Raw genomic sequence first — 18,558 nt, 5'->3', positions numbered from 1 at the left:
CATACATTTGGGCCCTATGGAGTATCAATTATTAGTTAATAATACTGAGTTATGGTTAGGATTTGGTATGAGTGGGGTGGGGAAAGTGATGCATTTCTAATATGGTTGGTTCAGTTGTGCTTCTCAACAGTTTAAGGAAAATCTGTCCCTCTGATACTATTTATATTTTTTTTTTATATAACAAGTCAACTTTGTCTATTAATATTGCAATATTTGAGTTATAGCTTTGAAATATTAGTTCTTTCTATCATTGTTCACGATTACGGATTATAAAACTAAACCAAACCAAGGTTGTTAATGTTATATCGGTATGTGATTATGAGATTATCACAAGTAGAAGCCAAGTTAACACAATAGGGACAAAATTTACGTGTTGATAGTTTTTATTTTTTTAAAGAGACGTTGATAATCCATCAAATTATAATGACGACCGGTCGACTGCAAATGTTTATTCGTTTTGTTGGTTGCTCTATTGTGATCTGCTACTCGCATATTGTTCTTAACGTTAATCTTATGAACAATAAATACTTCTTTCCACATATTTCTGTCGTACCTTGTGGACCCACCTTCTCCCTTGTTTTAAATAATTCTTGGAAACTAGATGTAAAGAACTACAGATTAACCAATGGGCCTTTGGCCTAGCGGTATGGAGGTGACCCCACCAACCTTAAGATTGTGGGTTCAAGTCCCGAGATGGACAAACATGTATGTATTCATAGAAATATTCGTGTTGTGTGTGAGTTTGCTTCTCAAGAAAAAAAAAAAAAAAAAAAAACTACGTATTAACCTCTCTTTTTTTATACACTTTAGTGTTTCATATAAAACCTATCATGTTGAATCTCACTTAAGATGTGTCAATTTACTAGAATTGTTGGTTAATTGGTTTATGCTAAATGTGATATTTGGGTGTAAAATTACTTTGGTATTGTGTTGACAGTGTAGTGTAGAACATGTGCAATTGTTTGGATCATCAAGAAAGAGAAAGAAAAAAAATTAAGTACTGTAACTCATATACTCATGTCAATAACATCCATCAGATGCAAGGATGAATGAAATTCTGTATATAAAATGGTAATGACATAAGCAATTTCAGATAACAAATATATAATATTGATGGTTGAATGATTGATAATTGATACTTGATAATGATGAACTTGAAATTAACATATGAACAATGGGGTGTAATTTGTTCAAGTAATAATAAAATAAATAAAGCACAAGTAAAGATAAAAAGTAAGGGTGATGAAACAGTTTTTGAGCCATACACAATTAAACATGTTTGAAAATGTTGTACGGTACAACTTCATGATGCATAATTGGTTGTGTACGGCTAAAAACTGTTTGTGCATCACCCAAAAGTAAACACAAGAACTTAATGACACAGACATGGATCTCGAATGATGTTAATAATTAACATTGAGGCAGATCAAATGGAGGAGGTAGTAACGTCTCTAATTCTCCGACTCCGTTTTCAACTAAGAAAGCCGTTGCAAATCCCCAAACAAGATGAGTATCGATGTGACAATGCATAAACCAAATTCCTGTTACAAAATCATCACCCATAATAAGAATATATATATATATTTGATGTATGTACAATGTGTTTTAGATAATTTTATAAGTTTGTGTCAAAAAATATGTACAGTACTATATTTGATGATTTTACCTGGATTATCAGCTACAAATCTGATGGCAGCCCAGCCCCCAACCGGGACATCGATGGTATTCCTTTTTTGTGGATCAACAAGATTGAAGTTAGGAGTATCTCGTGACGGATTGAAATTACCAAAACCTTGGCCTACAATGTAGAAATTGTATCCATGAATATGAACAGGATGATCTTCAGTAGAGAAAATGGATGTGTCTTGCAGGATTATCTGCACGTTAGACCCGAACTTGAGCTTGGTAAGTTTCGTTCCCTTAACGGGCTGCCACAGCCCACGTGGAACGTTGCCAGTGTAATCGAATTGCACAGGTGGAACTGGAGGAAAATCTGTTGTGTAGATATTTGGTATGTTTTGTGCGTAAGCTTGCAATATAGACGTTTTTTTCGGCAATATGAAAGATACATTGTTCATACTAGCAGCAAACCGTGTGTTGTTAGGCCCTTGGCATCTAGGTCCAGGTGTGCAGTTAAAGAACCCTAAACCCACTGCGAAAAATAAACTGTCGTCTACTTTTTTCGGGACTGATACTTCACCGGGACTTTTTATTTGGTTCGAAAATACAGTGACGGTGTTAGTATCGTTGTAGAACGGAAGTTGCGGTAGAATTGGTTGTGACGTGGCGGATTTGTATTGTAAGATAGCGGTGGCGGTGGTGTTGTCAAATGGAGCGTTTTGAGCAGTTGCGTATGCTCGAGCAGCCATGTAGTAGCGTCCGGGCTGTTGGTCAGCAGTCAGGAGGACATCGGTTGTTTGACCAGGCCCCAGCATGATTACGTTGGTGGTAAACTGCTTGGTGTAAACAGCGTCAGTTGCGACCACAGTTAGTTTGTGGTTAGCAACGCTGAAAAAGAGTTGTTGATTGAGTGCAGCATTGATGACACGTAGAAGAACTGTGTCGCCTTGGTTCACAGTAAGTTTCGTAGTACCTATATATAACACGTGCAAATAGATTTTAAACCGATGAATATACATTAAGAGGAAATATGTTTTTTTTATTAATATTGTCTCCGTCTAAATTATTGTCCAGTATTTCATTTAGACTACTTGTATTCGTACAATGAAACGCCAACATGTGGTGATGTGGAGGGAAAGAAACGCCACAAAATGAAGTATCCGTGTGTTTCTTTGAGGCGTTTCTTAGGTGTATGTTTGATTCCAACGGGAGAAGAAACATATGTTTCTTGTTTTTTATTATTTTTTTATTAATTTAAAAATATTATTTTTATCCCCTTTTAATACTTAACCCAATTATATTTTAACACATCATCACAATACTCCTAATCAACACCAAAAACCAACACCACCACTACTCCACCCAAAAAAGAAACATGTCCTAGTCATCAAAAAAGAGCAAAAAGCAAGAAACACGAGCAAGAAACGCCTATCACCGTTACAAATGGTCTTAGGGATGTCCCAAATGAATTGTTCATTTTCATAATAGATAAGAATAAGAAGTTAAAGTTCTTTTATACCCTTTATGCACGAGAACAAAAGTAGATAAAAAGTAAAATGTAAAACTGTATAAACGAAAGAAAAAGTAGATGTTACGGTCATGATGTTGCTAAATTCATACATATTTTTAGTCGCAATATCAGTCCAAAATGTTATGATTTTTGTGTATTCGAGTATTTTTCAGTTTTGTAATTGGTTAAATGTCCAAAGCGTCGAATAAAATGTCATTATGGATTTTTAATGATAAAAAGATCAAAATGAAGAGAAAATGAAGATTTCTAATGAGATACAAAAGACTACAACATCACGCCTCCTCAAGACAACGATGATTTGTAATATTCAAGAGAGTAATGGGATATTAGATATTACTATAGCAAGTAATGGGTCTTCATGGATAATTTAAATTAATTGGTTGTGATGTGATCACCTAATTACTTTGGATGACAACCAACGTGGCATATGCATGCCTAACCACATCTTTTGGATAAAAATAATAACACTGTAATGTTAGGCCACATAATGAAAATGGGACGGCTACTTTATTTAATTTAAAACCATTTCTTTATCAAGTGCAGAGCTCTTTACAGTAATTTTCCATCCATATGATTTTAAAATATGAAGAACAATCATTAAAGGCTACTACTAGTTCTCTATAAAGAAGTGAGGAAAACAGAGAAAGGGGAGACAGAAGATATACACACACAATAGGTTTCATTGAGCTACACAACAAAAGATAATAGTTACTCCGTACTTTATAAGTCAACACTTTCAATATCCATTTATTCACTACTGTATCGATTATATTACGTTAAATATCTCGTATTTATTTGGCTTCTGTACCAATTTAATTCTCAAGTCAAGATTAGGATAGTTTCAAATATTAAGGGTGTATTGTTCGTGATTAAGGGTATTATTGTGCGAGTGAAAGGGTGTTGTTTTCATTTCCATTTCTACCATTTGCAGTTAATAAGAGTGAAGATTTTTGTAAGTTTGTTCTACTAAAATTATTGTTATCATCTTTTATCATTATCATTATTGTTATTATTATGTTTGTATATTTTTATTTTTATGTTTACCCTAGCATAATGAGTAGCTAAATTTCCCTAGTGGTTGCTTAGATGTAGAGCCCCTAGTGAAATGGATTGTTATCATTTGCAAAATAAAAATGTAACTTAAGTGTTTTTAATATTGAGCCTAATTAAATGAACCATTATTATGTAATTGGATATTTAACCCCTGTCACTTAATTTATGAGATAAAAATAACGAAAGTTATTTTTATTTATATAAATTAAGCTTCAACATTAAAAGTGATTTAGACGAGTTTTATGAATAATTTACTAACACTAAATTAGGAATAAAGTTCGGTGGTTTGGGTAATATCACTAGTCACATAAAAGTGAAATTGTAAAAAGGGAAACCGTTATGATTTGGGTTTTGGCGAAGGTCAAAACTGGGTTGGGTCTCAATTTAAACACTTAGGGACTAGTAACTAACTAAATAAAATCCGGTGAAAATTAGATTTAATTCAGTTAGTCAAAACTTTATATTTTTTCGAAAGGAAAATATAAGTTTATTACTAAACATTTTAATACGAGCTTAAACTTAAAACAATCCATGGATCTAGGGGTGACACATTTAAGTAAACACTCCTATTTTTATATATTGTAAAATCATTATTATCATTATTATTTACGTATTATTATTATTCACTAAAAAAAAATATCACTCCGTATAATTAAACATATCACTCCGTATAATTAACATATCATGTAATTTAGGGTTTCATATATTTTAGGTTAAAATTTAGGGTTTCATATAATTTAGGTCAAAATTAGGGTTTTGAATAGAATATTTTTATAATTAGGTTATTAATTTATATTAGGTTATAATTAGGTTATAATTAGGTTAGAATGTTTTAATCTTATAATTAGTATTAATATAATTTAAAATTAGTAATTAGCTTATAATTAGTTAATTATTATAATTCCTATTAGTTTATATTAATTTTAATTAAAACATGTCATTTAGTTAATTTAAATAAATTTATATTATAATTGCTCAAAACAAAATTCTAAATATATAGTTTTATTAAAAGTTATTGTTTTAACTAATTATCATCTAGTAATAAAATTGTCGCATCATAATTAGTATAATTTCATTTAGTATCTTTTTAAGTTAATTCTTGTAATATTGTAATTTTATTTTATTTAGTAAATTAGTTTAAGTTATTTTCTTTTACTGTTACTATAAATTCCTAATCCAAAACCCCCCTTTAATTAAGTTTGACATCAAAGACTATTAAAAACCATTAAACACTCCATCTCCCTGTGGAACGAATCGGATTTACCAATAAACTAAACTACACGGATAGGACCAGTTGCCTATATATGTGTGAAATCAACCCGAATTCATTAAAACACCATATATACAAGAAATCAATTCGTGTAACAAAATAACTCAAATCCGTTCAAAATAAAGGTTACGTTTCGCAGCATCAACTTTTTGGCGCCGCTGCCGGGGAGTTGGCAGTTAAATAAATAGATAATTTTTCTGGTTCGTAGTAGTAGTTGGATTTGTACGTGGACCGGGTTGTTGGATCACCAATTTTATTGGTCTTTGAAGGATCCTGCCCCTCTGCTGCATCTTTTGGCTATTCGAAACGTGGGCAAAATCAGAAGGAAAATCTGTTTGTTTAAGGGTTTTTATCATTGTTTTTATGTTATTCGATCCTCTCGAGGAAATTCATTTCCAAGAAAGTTCAAAGTTTTTGAATAAATCCTTTAGTTCTTTGTACAATTTCCCAAAGAAACAAGTAGGTAACCTTAGGTAAACCTTTAGTGTTGTGATTTCATAAAATAAATTAATGTATGAACTTACGTTCCTCCAACGCTGAATTAACACCTTCACATCCTGAACCCGAAAGAAAACTTCACGAACGCTTAAGAGCTCAAGACGTAGAAACTCTTGCTAAGAATTTAGAATCACTTTCCTTAGAATCCGATTCTAAACCAATAATTCAACCAATCATAGAGCCAATTATTAAAGAAGAAGAAGAAATGGCTGACACAAATTTAACGATGGAAGCATTAATGAAGGCCACAAGAAAAGGTCAAGGCCACGCAATCATCCAACCCGAGATGACTGATGGCTTTGAAATAAAAGGTCAATTTTTACACATGGTAACTAACACATGCCAATTCGGTGGAGCTCCAAACGAGGATGCTAACGAGCATCTTCGTAAGTTTGTAAGCATTTGCAAACTATTCAAAATTAAGGATGTCACCGATGATGTCGCATGTTTAAAAATCTTTCCATGGTCATTAAAGGATGAAGCTAGAGATTGGCTAGACTCATTACCTGAAGGCTATATTGAAGACTGGAATGATATGATGGACAAATTTTTGTCAGAATTCTTTCCTGCTTCAAAAGCAGCAAAATTACAAAGTGATATAAATCATTTTAAACAAAAACCTAATGAAACTCTTTATGAAGCTTGGACTAGATTCAACAAAATGCTTCGAATATGTCCTCAACACGGGTTGAGTACATTTCAAAAAGTTTGTATATTTTATAAAGGAGTCAATGTAGCAACTAGAAAAGATATAGATGTTGCAGCCGGAGGATCGGTTATGAAGAAAACACCTGAAGACGCTCATACAATCATTGCTGATTTAGCGTCCCATTCTCATAATTGGCATCAAGAGATAGAATTCTCTAGATCATCAACCGTTGCTAATATCGAAAGCAATGATGAAATTGCTTCTTTAAAAGTTCAAATGGCAAATCAAGCCAGACAAATTGAGAAAGTAACCAAGGAAATGCATGCTATCAGAGTAGGATGTGAACTATGCCAAGGTCCCCATCTTACTAAAGATTGTAATCAAGCAACGATGGAAGAGCAAGCAAATTTCTTAGGTTACTTGCGAAAAGGTGAAATGAATTTTAGCGATTTTCCAGCAATAGAAGCAAATAACCGAAGATATCCTCCTATCAACAGCTATCAAATAGGAGGACCTTCAGGTTCAAATAATAATAACTATCAAGGAGGAAATCCAGGTTACCAAAATAACCGAAATTACCCAAATCAAAATCAAAATCAAATTCAAAGAAATCCACCACCAGGTTATAATAACCTAAACAACCGTAATCAACCTCAACGAATTTATCAAAATAATTTCCAACACAATCAACCCCAACCACAACAATTAGCACTTACACAACCACAACCCGAGAAGAAATCCGGTTTAGAAGATCTCTTGAGAGATTTTATGGTTAGGAACGAGCAAACCGCGGAACTTCAAAATCAGCAAATTCGAAATCAACAAGCTACGATTCAGAATTTAGAAAGAGATGTTGGAAGGATTTCACAGTTACTAGCAGAGAGACCGCCTGGTACTCTCCCCTCAAATACTCAAGTGAATCCCAACAACAGTCAAACAAGGAATGAGCAAGTAAATTCCATAACTACGAAAAGTGGGTTAACCATTAACCCCGATATTCCAAAACCTCCTGCTCGTGTTTCTATTCCTAACGAAAAAGAGTCTTCCGTGGAAGAGGATAAAGTGCCAACCACAAGTGCACCTAAAACTCAACCGCCATTAAAAGAATACAAACATCCAATTCCATACCCACAACGTTTGAAGAAAGATAAATTACAAGCACAGTACAACAAGTTTTCCGAAATGATTAAGCAAATTTGTATCAATGTACCACTTGTAGATGTTCTTGCGGGTATGCCAAATTATGGAAGGTTTATCAAGGATCTCATAGCCGATAAAGGTAAATATGAAGAAGTTTCAACCACATTCCTCAATGAGGAATGCTCAGCAATTTTGCAAAAGCAAAAGATGCCACCGAAACTTGGAGATCCTGGTAGTTTCATTATTCCGTGTCTGATGGGAGATTCAGTAATGTACGATGCATTAGCTGACTTAGGGGCAAGTATTAATCTTATGCCACACTCCCTATACTTAAAACTAAACCTAGGTGATCTAAAACCAACTAGGATGTGTATACGCCTAGCCGATAGAACTTTTAACTATCCTATTGGTATTGCCGAAAACCTACCGGTTAAAGTTAATCATTTAATTTTTCCTGCCGATTTCGTTGTCCTTGAAATGGAAGAAGATAGCAAGGTTCCCTTAATTCTAGGGCGACCTTTTCTAAATACCGCTGACGCGATTGTGCGTGTTAAAGATAAAAAACTTAGTCTAGGTGTAGGGGAAGATAGAGTTACCTTAAATATTGATAAAGCTATGAAACAACCTATCTCCTCCGATGACGAAGTTTATAAGGTAGACATTGTGGATTGTTGTGTTGAAAAAGAATTGCAAGAATTACTAAATGTAGACACCTCGGATTTCACCTCGACGGGTGAAAGTGAAGAATTTGATGTCGAGGTTGAACTTGAAGAATTGTTGAAGGTAGTCATCGATGAAGATGACATTGAGGAAGAAATTCTCAAGGAAGATGAACCCTTTGAAGAAATTACCGATGGTAATAGGTTCCGAATAAAATCTTCCTTGGAAGAACCACCAACCTTAGAACTTAAAGAATTACCGGAACATTTGGAGTATGCTTATCTCCAAGGTACGTCACAATTACCCGTTATAATTTCATCAAAACTCTCCGATGACGAAAAGGGTAGGTTAATGTCCGTTCTAAAAGCTCACAAAAGGGCAATTGCTTGGAAAACAACCGATATTCCTGGGATTAACCCAGCTTATTGTACTCATAAGATTCTAATGGAAGAAGATTTTAAACCCGTGGTACAAAGGCAACGAAGGTTAAACCCTAACATGAAAGAAGTTGTCAAGAAGGAGGTTATCAAGTTACTTGATGCCGGGTTAATATACCCTATATCCGATAGTCCGTGGGTTAGTCCTGTTCAAGTAGTACCCAAGAAAGGGGGTACAACTGTCGTCCTTAATGATAAAGATGAACTCGTTCCTACGAGGACAGTCACTGGTTGGAGAGTCTGTATAGACTACCGTCGTTTAAATGATGCCACAAGGAAAGATCATTTCCCACTTCCTTATATTGACCAAATGCTAGAACGTTTAGCGGGAAAAGAGTACTATTGTTTCCTTGATGGATTCTCCGGTTATTTTCAAATTCCCATTGATCCAAAAGACCAAGACAAGACAACTTTTACTTGTCCATTTGGTACCTTCGCATACCGACGAATGCCGTTCGGATTATGCAATGCGCCAGGCACCTTCCAAAGGTGTATGATGGCAATATTTCATGACATGATAGAAGGAAGTATGGAAGTCTTCATGGACGATTTCTCTGTTTTTGGAGACTCCTTCGATTCATGCCTTTCAAACCTCGAGCGAATGTTAATTCGTTGCGAGGAATCAAATCTTGTTTTAAATTGGGAAAAATGCCACTTCATGGTGAAGGAAGGCATTGTTTTAGGACACAAGATTTCTCGAGATGGAATGGAAGTAGACAAAGCTAAGATTGATGTAATCTCAAAGCTTCCTCCTCCAACTAACGTTAAAGGAATTCGTAGTTTCTTAGGTCATGCGGGATTCTATCGACGATTCATAAAGGACTTTTCCAAAATCGCTCGACCCATGACTAAACTTCTTGAGAAAGATAGTACATTCGATTTCAATGACGAATGCTTACAAGCTTTCTCCATTCTAAAAGATAAACTTACGAATGCACCTATCATAGTATCTCCCGATTGGTCCAAACCATTCGAACTAATGTGTGATGCTAGTGATTTCGCACTAGGAGCCGTTTTAGGACAACGCCAAGATAAGAAATTTCAACCAATATATTATGCAAGTAAAACACTAACAGGAGCACAAATTAACTATACAACTACCGAAAAAGAACTCCTTGCAATTGTATTTTCTTTCGATAAATTTAGATCGTATCTTGTGTTATCCAAAACGATTGTTTTTACCGATCATTCAGCCCTAAAGTACTTGTTCAAGAAACAAGATGCAAAGCCTAGATTAATACGTTGGATTCTTCTCTTACAAGAATTTGATATAGAAATCAAGGATAAAAAGGGTGCTGAAAATCTCGCTGCTGATCACTTGTCTCGTCTTGAGAATCCCGACCTAGAAAAACTAGACGAGTCAGTTATTCATGACACTTTTCCCGATGAGTTTCTAATGAGAATAGAAACCGAATTTGAAGTTCCATGGTTTGCTGATTTTGCAAACTATCTTGCTGCAGGAGTATTAATTAAAAACCAAATGTACCAGCAAAAGAAGAAATTCTTTGCTGACTTAAAGTTTTACTTCTGGGAAAACCCTAATCTTTTTCGAATAGGAGCGGATCAAGTTATCCGCCGATGCGTATATGGTAAAGAAGCTCAACAAATATTGGAGCACTGTCATCAAGGCCCAGCTGGTGGTCATTTCGGACCTAGCTATACAGCTAAAAAGGTCTTTGACTCAGGCTTTTATTGGCCAACTATTTTCAAAGATGCACACCACATGGTTAAAACATGTGATTCTTGTCAAAGATCTGGAAATATCTCCAAGAGAGACGAAATGCCACAACAAAGCATCCTAGTATGCGAAGTATTTAACATTTGGGGTATTGACTTCATGGGTCCATTCCCCGCTTCAAACAAATGTAAATACATTCTCGTAGCAGTCGATTACGTTTCTAAATGGGCTGAAGCAAAAGCCCTACCCACTAACGATGCTCGAGTTGTTGTCAGCTTTCTTAAAAACCTTTTCTCACGTTTTGGGATTCCAAAGGCATTAATCAGTGATCGTGGAACTCATTTTACAAATCAATTACTCGAGAAAGTGCTTAAAAAGTACGGAGTTAATCATCGTTTCTCAACTTCTTACCACCCTCAAACGAGTGGCCAAGTTGAAAACACGAATCGAGGTCTTAAACGAATTTTAGAAAGAACGGTAAAAAACAATCCAAAAATCTGGCATCGAAAGCTAGATGATGCGCTTTGGGCATTTAGAACCGCATTTAAAACGCCCATTGGTACTACACCTTTCCGATTAGTTTATGGTAAGGCATGTCATCTACCTGTCGAAGTCGAACACAAGGCATATTGGGCTTTAAGAGAATGTAACACCGACCTTGTGCAAGCCGGAGAAAACCGATTCTTACAACTTAATGAATTAGATGAATTAAGACTACAAGCATATGAAAACTCTAAAACATATAAAGAGAAAACTAAAAGATGGCACGATGCACGATTAAAAGAAAAGAAAGAATTTGAACAGGGAGATAAAGTATTAGTCTTCCAATCACGTTTTAAGTTTTCACCCGGGAAACTAAGATCCCGATGGACTGGGCCATATATAATAAAACAGGTTTTTCCATCTGGATATGCAGAATTATACGGTAAAGACGGTGGAACTTTCAAGGTGAACGGTCATCGACTAAAACTATACTTTGAAGGGATCAACACTACGAAAAGAGACGAAGTCACATTCTACCCTAAGGACAAATAAATTCAGGGTAACTCTAAGGTTTTAAACTCCATTCTCGATTTGTATTATTTTTATCTTTAAGAGTGGGGTTAGATTGGTCTTTCCCTAGCAGACCCTAAAGAACTAGTCTTCTCCCTCCATTCTACCTTTTTAATTTCTTTTGGTTTGTATTTATTTTTTTATTTTCAAGATGCGGAGTCAATATATCTACAACCATTTCATTTTAATGTGCGATAAGATTTTACCAAGGGATGTGGTGTTAGATATTAAGAAAAGATGCGATGCGACGAGAAAAGAAGAGAGACAAGATTATAATGAGAAAAATTATGGAAAAGGCAAATCAAAATGCGCTAAGAGACGTCGGGCACGTCAATTGGGTAAATGTGAAAAATGTGGAAAACCGGCTCACTCTGGAGATTGCCCAAAGAACCAAACGGACTCTAATTTTGAGTACGTAACTTTATGCCGAGAAGGGCCTTTCAAATGTTTAGAAGAAAACCTCTTAAACCCACGAGGTTACGCCTACGAGGCAATGGGAAGCGAAATTTCACGACTCGACTACGAGGCGAGTCAACGTGGGTTCACTATCTAATTCTTTTTCTCGTCGATTGTATGTATGTGCATATTTTATTTTTATTTTTTATTTTGTGTGTATTTTGGTTTATATTTGTTTGCAGTGAGTTTTATAAAAAGATCTACTATTTAAAATTGATTAAACTTGAATTTAACCTGTTTTCATTGAAAACGATAATGTTAAAGTGTTAAAACTGAATTATTGTTGTTCAAATTGCACGAAATTAATTGTTAAATTTTTAAGATATCATTTAAATAGTAAATTTAAAAAAAAAAAAAAAAAAAAAAATCCTCTCTACTAAATTGAGGTGAAACGCCTTGAGTTTAACTTGTTTCTTTGAAAATAAAAATGTTAGGTGTCACAACTGAATTTTTATTTTTCAAAAATTGTACAGAATATTTGTTAAATTCTAAAAGTCTGTAGTAGATTGCAAAATTATACTCTTTTATCAATAACCGTAAAAATATATAACTTGTAAAACTTTGTCGTGGATAATGATAGGTTTGACAACCGAAATTAATCTCTACCTAGACGATAGGAAACAAAGTTTTAAGTTTGAAAATTAGTTGATTTAAGGGTATATAACAAAAATAGAGTGAATTTTTATTTATTTTAATTTTTATTTTTCATGTACTTGTTTTTATTTTATTTATTTTCGATAAAACTATAAAAACTTTAAACTTTTAATTTATTGAATTTTATAAATTGACTTTAAAAATTTATAAACGGATTAAGATCAGGTGTAAAAACCGAATTTCCGTTACAAATATAAATTTTTAAAAGATATTTTAAGATTCAATTGATTTTAAGTTATAAAAAAAATATAGAGTGTATTTTAATTTGTTTAAACTTTTATTTTTCATGTACTTGTTCTAAAATTAAAAATGTTAATATCTTTAACACAAAAATAGAGTGTTTTTATTTTATTTTTGAATTTGTCTTCAGAAAAAACATTAAAAACTTTAACTATTAATGAATTGAATTTTATAAATTTATTTTTAAGATTTATAAACGGATAAAGAACAGGTGTAAAAACCGAATTTCCGTTACAAATATAAATCTATAAAAGATATTTTAAATTTAATTGATTATAAGTTATAAAAATATATATATATATATATATATATATAAAAAGAAAAAAAAAAATTAGTTTGTAATAACAGAATTTTTTTTGGTGTGTATTGAAACTTATAATGTTTTTATTTTTATATATTAGCAAGAAAATATAGTGTGGGGTAAAAAAATGTGTTGTACGATTGAATTAAAACCCCATATTTTGTGTGTTTTTAACATGGTTTTGACAGGTACAGACGAAAATGCAATTAGACGAAACGAAACATCAAATTACATTGTGATACAAACATTGGATATGATCATAGGTAAAACAATTTGAAAATCCAAATCGGTTAACAAAGGAAGTTCCAAATACTCTACACTTTTTGTCCTCTCAAATTTATACATTATTATCTGATTTTATGTAATGAGGGCATTACATAATCTTAAGTGTGGGGTGGGAATATATAAATTCTCGAGAACTAATAAGTTATTGGTTTTTATGAAAATTTGAAAATTTTTAAACAAATGTATCTAATCAATTTTTAAGGTAACTACGAGCAATTAAAGATCAGGTGTAAAAACCGAAATTGTTGTCTCCATACATTAAAAATACATAAGTTTATTTGTTTAAAACTTATAAAAGAAAACCATTTATAACAAGAATTTATAAATCCTTATATTGAGAACCATTTATCACATGTTTCTTTGAAGTTTATTGCAGATATCATTGCTACAGAATGTATAAACCTGAATATTCCATTATCACGAGTAATAGAGGATGAATCAAATCCATCCCGTAAGGAAGTAAAGTCTTCCGAATTGACACACTTGCTAACTTATGTTAGAAGATGTAGTCCAGAACAGCTGTAGGTTGACGAAAAATCTTGAAAAGTCATCCCTAAAATCGGCTGGAAATCCACCTAACCTCAGCATCAAACAGGGTTTTTGGTGGTCAGACTTATCCTAACCATGAGATGGATCTGTCTCGTACAATGGGGGGGCACAATGCAAATTAGCTTTTAAGACTAATGAATCTAATCCCCAGATGGATGATCTCCGTAAAGATTAACCGCATCTATGTTTGACCGCGGTCAACATACATATGCCATAACAAATTGAGGTGTGCAAACTCATGGTTCACCGATGATATTTGGACACGATATAATTTTGTTCTAAAACTTATGCTATTTTATGAATTATATTTGTGTAAAACTATTTTTGGACATTTGGCTTCAAGTTCCATGATACTACAATCATGGGGGCGGATAGCTTGCTAATCGCCGACTGAGACCTCGGTTTTCAGTTACCCTCAACCGGAATTTGAGGTTAAAACCGGAAAACGTGTCTAGTGTAAAAACTAGCATGACATTTTATAAAATCATAAAACGTTTTCACAAGGTCCAATTTTCCCTAAGGATCCAAATTCTTAAACCCTAATCACGAGTTTCATGTTTGTTTCTGTTGTCAGAATTTCGTTTCGTGTGGTGTGCGTGTGATTCAATAAATACTGTGTTGTGTAACTTATTCCATATAGCGTGTGTTTCATTTCGTGTAGCGTGTGTTGTGTGATTTAATGTTCGACAAGGAAAAATATGTAATGTTCCGGTTCTGTTTAAAAGATGTAATTGCTTGAGGACAAGCAACGTTCAAGTGTGGGGTAATTTGATGTTGCTAAATTCATACATATTTTTAGTCGCAATATCAGTCCAAAATGTTATGATTTTTGTGTATTCGAGTATTTTTCAGTTTTGTAATTGGTTAAATGTCCAAAGCGTCGAATAAAATGTCATTATGGATTTTTAATGATAAAAAGATCAAAATGAAGAGAAAATGAAGATTTCTAATGAGATACAAAAGACTACAACATCACGCCTCCTCAAGACAACGATGATTTGTAATATTCAAGAGAGTAATGGGATATTAGATATTACTATAGCAAGTAATGGGTCTTCATGGATAATTTAAATTAATTGGTTGTGATGTGATCACCTAATTACTTTGGATGACAACCAACGTGGCATATGCATGCCTAACCACATCTTTTGGATAAAAATAATAACACTGTAATGTTAGGCCACATAATGAAAATGGGACGGCTACTTTATTTAATTTAAAACCATTTCTTTATCAAGTGCAGAGCTCTTTACAGTAATTTTCCATCCATATGATTTTAAAATATGAAGAACAATCATTAAAGGCTACTACTAGTTCTCTATAAAGAAGTGAGGAAAACAGAGAAAGGGGAGACAGAAGATATACACACACAATAGGTTTCATTGAGCTACACAACAAAAGATAATAGTTACTCCGTACTTTATAAGTCAACACTTTCAATATCCATTTATTCACTACTGTATCGATTATATTACGTTAAATATCTCGTATTTATTTGGCTTCTGTACCAATTTAATTCTCAAGTCAAGATTAGGATAGTTTCAAATATTAAGGGTGTATTGTTCGTGATTAAGGGTATTATTGTGCGAGTGAAAGGGTGTTGTTTTCATTTCCATTTCTACCATTTGCAGTTAATAAGAGTGAAGATTTTTGTAAGTTTGTTCTACTAAAATTATTGTTATCATCTTTTATCATTATCATTATTGTTATTATTATGTTTGTATATTTTTATTTTTATGTTTACCCTAGCATAATGAGTAGCTAAATTTCCCTAGTGGTTGCTTAGATGTAGAGCCCCTAGTGAAATGGATTGTTATCATTTGCAAAATAAAAATGTAACTTAAGTGTTTTTAATATTGAGCCTAATTAAATGAACCATTATTATGTAATTGGATATTTAACCCCTGTCACTTAATTTATGAGATAAAAATAACGAAAGTTATTTTTATTTATATAAATTAAGCTTCAACATTAAAAGTGATTTAGACGAGTTTTATGAATAATTTACTAACACTAAATTAGGAATAAAGTTCGGTGGTTTGGGTAATATCACTAGTCACATAAAAGTGAAATTGTAAAAAGGGAAACCGTTATGATTTGGGTTTTGGCGAAGGTCAAAACTGGGTTGGGTCTCAATTTAAACACTTAGGGACTAGTAACTAACTAAATAAAATCCGGTGAAAATTAGATTTAATTCAGTTAGTCAAAACTTTATATTTTTTCGAAAGGAAAATATAAGTTTATTACTAAACATTTTAATACGAGCTTAAACTTAAAACAATCCATGGATCTAGGGGTGACACATTTAAGTAAACACTCCTATTTTTATATATTGTAAAATCATTATTATCATTATTATTTACGTATTATTATTATTCACTAAAAAAAAATATCACTCCGTATAATTAAACATATCACTCCGTATAATTAACATATCATGTAATTTAGGGTTTCATATATTTTAGGTTAAAATTTAGGGTTTCATATAATTTAGGTCAAAATTAGGGTTTTGAATAGAATATTTTTATAATTAGGTTATTAATTTATATTAGGTTATAATTAGGTTATAATTAGGTTAGAATGTTTTAATCTTATAATTAGTATTAATATAATTTAAAATTAGTAATTAGCTTATAATTAGTTAATTATTATAATTCCTATTAGTTTATATTAATTTTAATTAAAACATGTCATTTAGTTAATTTAAATAAATTTATATTATAATTGCTCAAAACAAAATTCTAAATATATAGTTTTATTAAAAGTTATTGTTTTAACTAATTATCATCTAGTAATAAAATTGTCGCATCATAATTAGTATAATTTCATTTAGTATCTTTTTAAGTTAATTCTTGTAATATTGTAATTTTATTTTATTTAGTAAATTAGTTTAAGTTATTTTCTTTTACTGTTACTATAAATTCCTAATCCAAAACCCCCCTTTAATTAAGTTTGACATCAAAGACTATTAAAAACCATTAAACACTCCATCTCCCTGTGGAACGAATCGGATTTACCAATAAACTAAACTACACGGATAGGACCAGTTGCCTATATATGTGTGAAATCAACCCGAATTCATTAAAACACCATATATACAAGAAATCAATTCGTGTAACAAAATAACTCAAATCCGTTCAAAATAAAGGTTACGTTTCGCAGCATCAGGTCACTTTCTTTTAAACTGTGTGTTTTTGTCTGACGACAGTTAAATTGGGACGGAAGTAGTTGTAGTAGTAGTAGTACTTATGATATGAAAAGTAACCTTGGGAGGAGCATCTAAAGAGATCACCCGGTTGCCCATTAATCGTGATAGCGTCTGATATGTTCGGTGCTGCACCACTGAATAACGCTTGTCGTAGAACACTGATGACTCTTCGGTCCCACCATTCCCCTGTTTCATCATCAACGTTGAAAAATTCAGTGAAGCGAATAAGAAAAGTAATCAAAACCGAAACTTGGATAGAACTGATTACTCGAGTTTATGTACCTAGAATGACGGGAAACTCGACTTTGGGAGTCGGAAAGGGGTACGAAGAACCAGCCTTAGGACGGATAATAAGTGCACCGTAAACCGTAGCTCGTAGCCATTTGCTATGAGCATGCCACCATAATGTTCCCTCCTGCCCTTGTATGGTGATTCTGTATGTGTAAGTTCCTCCGGTCTGGATTGGGCATTGGGTCACCATTTCTGGCCCATCTGCCCATGGGTTTCGCAGGTTGCGTACTCCATGCCTAAAAAAAATAAAAATAAATAAAAAAACAAAATAAAAAAAACTTTATAGCACATATATAACAGTGGCCTATATGTTGCTAATCAATGATGTAATATGCACATAAAGAGTGATGAAAAAAAAAAAACTATGTATTACCAATGGATTGTGACATTAAATTTACAAGCATTTGTTACTTTGACAGCGACGGTATCCCCGTCTCGTACATCTAAAGTTGGTCCTGGGAATTGTCCGTTAACATTTACAATTCTATGGTTTTTACATAGTCTGTTAGCAGCTTGTTCAAGAACCTGTTACACGAAAAGCGATATGTTTCATTTTAAATAAATAAAATAAAATTTGGATAATAATGTTAATGATTATTATGAAGAATTAACGACATACCTTGAATTCATAGTTATGTATTTCTGCAAATGTAGTAAGGGCAAGGGAAAGAAAAAGGGTAAGGAAAAGAACCCGGGAATTGGACATTTTTAAGTATCTTGTTATGTTTTTTGATCGATATTGTTTATGAACACTTTAGAGTGAAGATTTGTTATGAGTTGAGATGGTGATAAGGGGTGTTTATATACACATAGTTTGTGTTGTGATTGGGTTGTTATGAGTTAAAACTTGGTTGATTTTGGTGCAACCACTAGGCTTATAGTTTTTTTTTTTAATTATATGAAGCAGGAGACTTATGTTTGTAGTAATGCATGGATGGAACTAGTACAAAAATATCCTTTTTGACAGATTAACAGGTAACAAAAA

At 32.9% G+C, this 18,558-nt stretch overlaps 1 protein-coding gene across 1 annotated transcript; it reads right to left on the bottom strand.

Annotated features, from left to right (window-relative positions):
- Nucleotides 1–1,410: 1,410 nt before the first annotated feature.
- Nucleotides 1,411–18,279, bottom strand: LOC139872932 (laccase-3-like). Its single transcript, XM_071860868.1, has 6 exons — nucleotides 18,193–18,279; nucleotides 17,947–18,098; nucleotides 17,565–17,809; nucleotides 17,340–17,468; nucleotides 1,667–2,593; nucleotides 1,411–1,541 (listed from the first exon to the last, which is right to left on the bottom strand). The coding sequence occupies exons 1-6, from the start codon at nucleotides 18,277–18,279 to the stop codon at nucleotides 1,411–1,413; spliced, it is 1,671 nt and encodes a 556-aa protein (XP_071716969.1).
- Between the last annotated feature and the right edge of the window lie 279 nt (nucleotides 18,280–18,558).

Source organism: Rutidosis leptorrhynchoides, chromosome 10, assembly GCF_046630445.1.
Source record: "Rutidosis leptorrhynchoides isolate AG116_Rl617_1_P2 chromosome 10, CSIRO_AGI_Rlap_v1, whole genome shotgun sequence".
NCBI lineage: Eukaryota > Viridiplantae > Streptophyta > Magnoliopsida > Asterales > Asteraceae > Rutidosis > Rutidosis leptorrhynchoides.
Note: the sequence above shows the minus strand (reverse complement) of the source record. Positions and strands in the feature narration are given on the sequence as shown.

What these genes read in the sequence shown, in the direction of transcription:
- LOC139872932 (XM_071860868.1), bottom strand. Translation starts at nt 18,279, where the DNA reads ATGTCCAATTCCCGGGTTCTTTTCCTTACCCTTTTTCTTTCCCTTGCC. An exon ending in TACATAACTATGAATTCAAG is followed by an intron (nt 18,099 to 18,192) that starts GTATGTCGTTAA and finishes TTCGTGTAACAG; the next exon opens with GTTCTTGAACAAGCTGCTAA. An exon ending in CTTTAGATGCTCCTCCCAAG is followed by an intron (nt 2,594 to 17,339) that starts GTTACTTTTCAT and finishes TGTTATATATAG; the next exon opens with GTACTACGAAACTTACTGTG.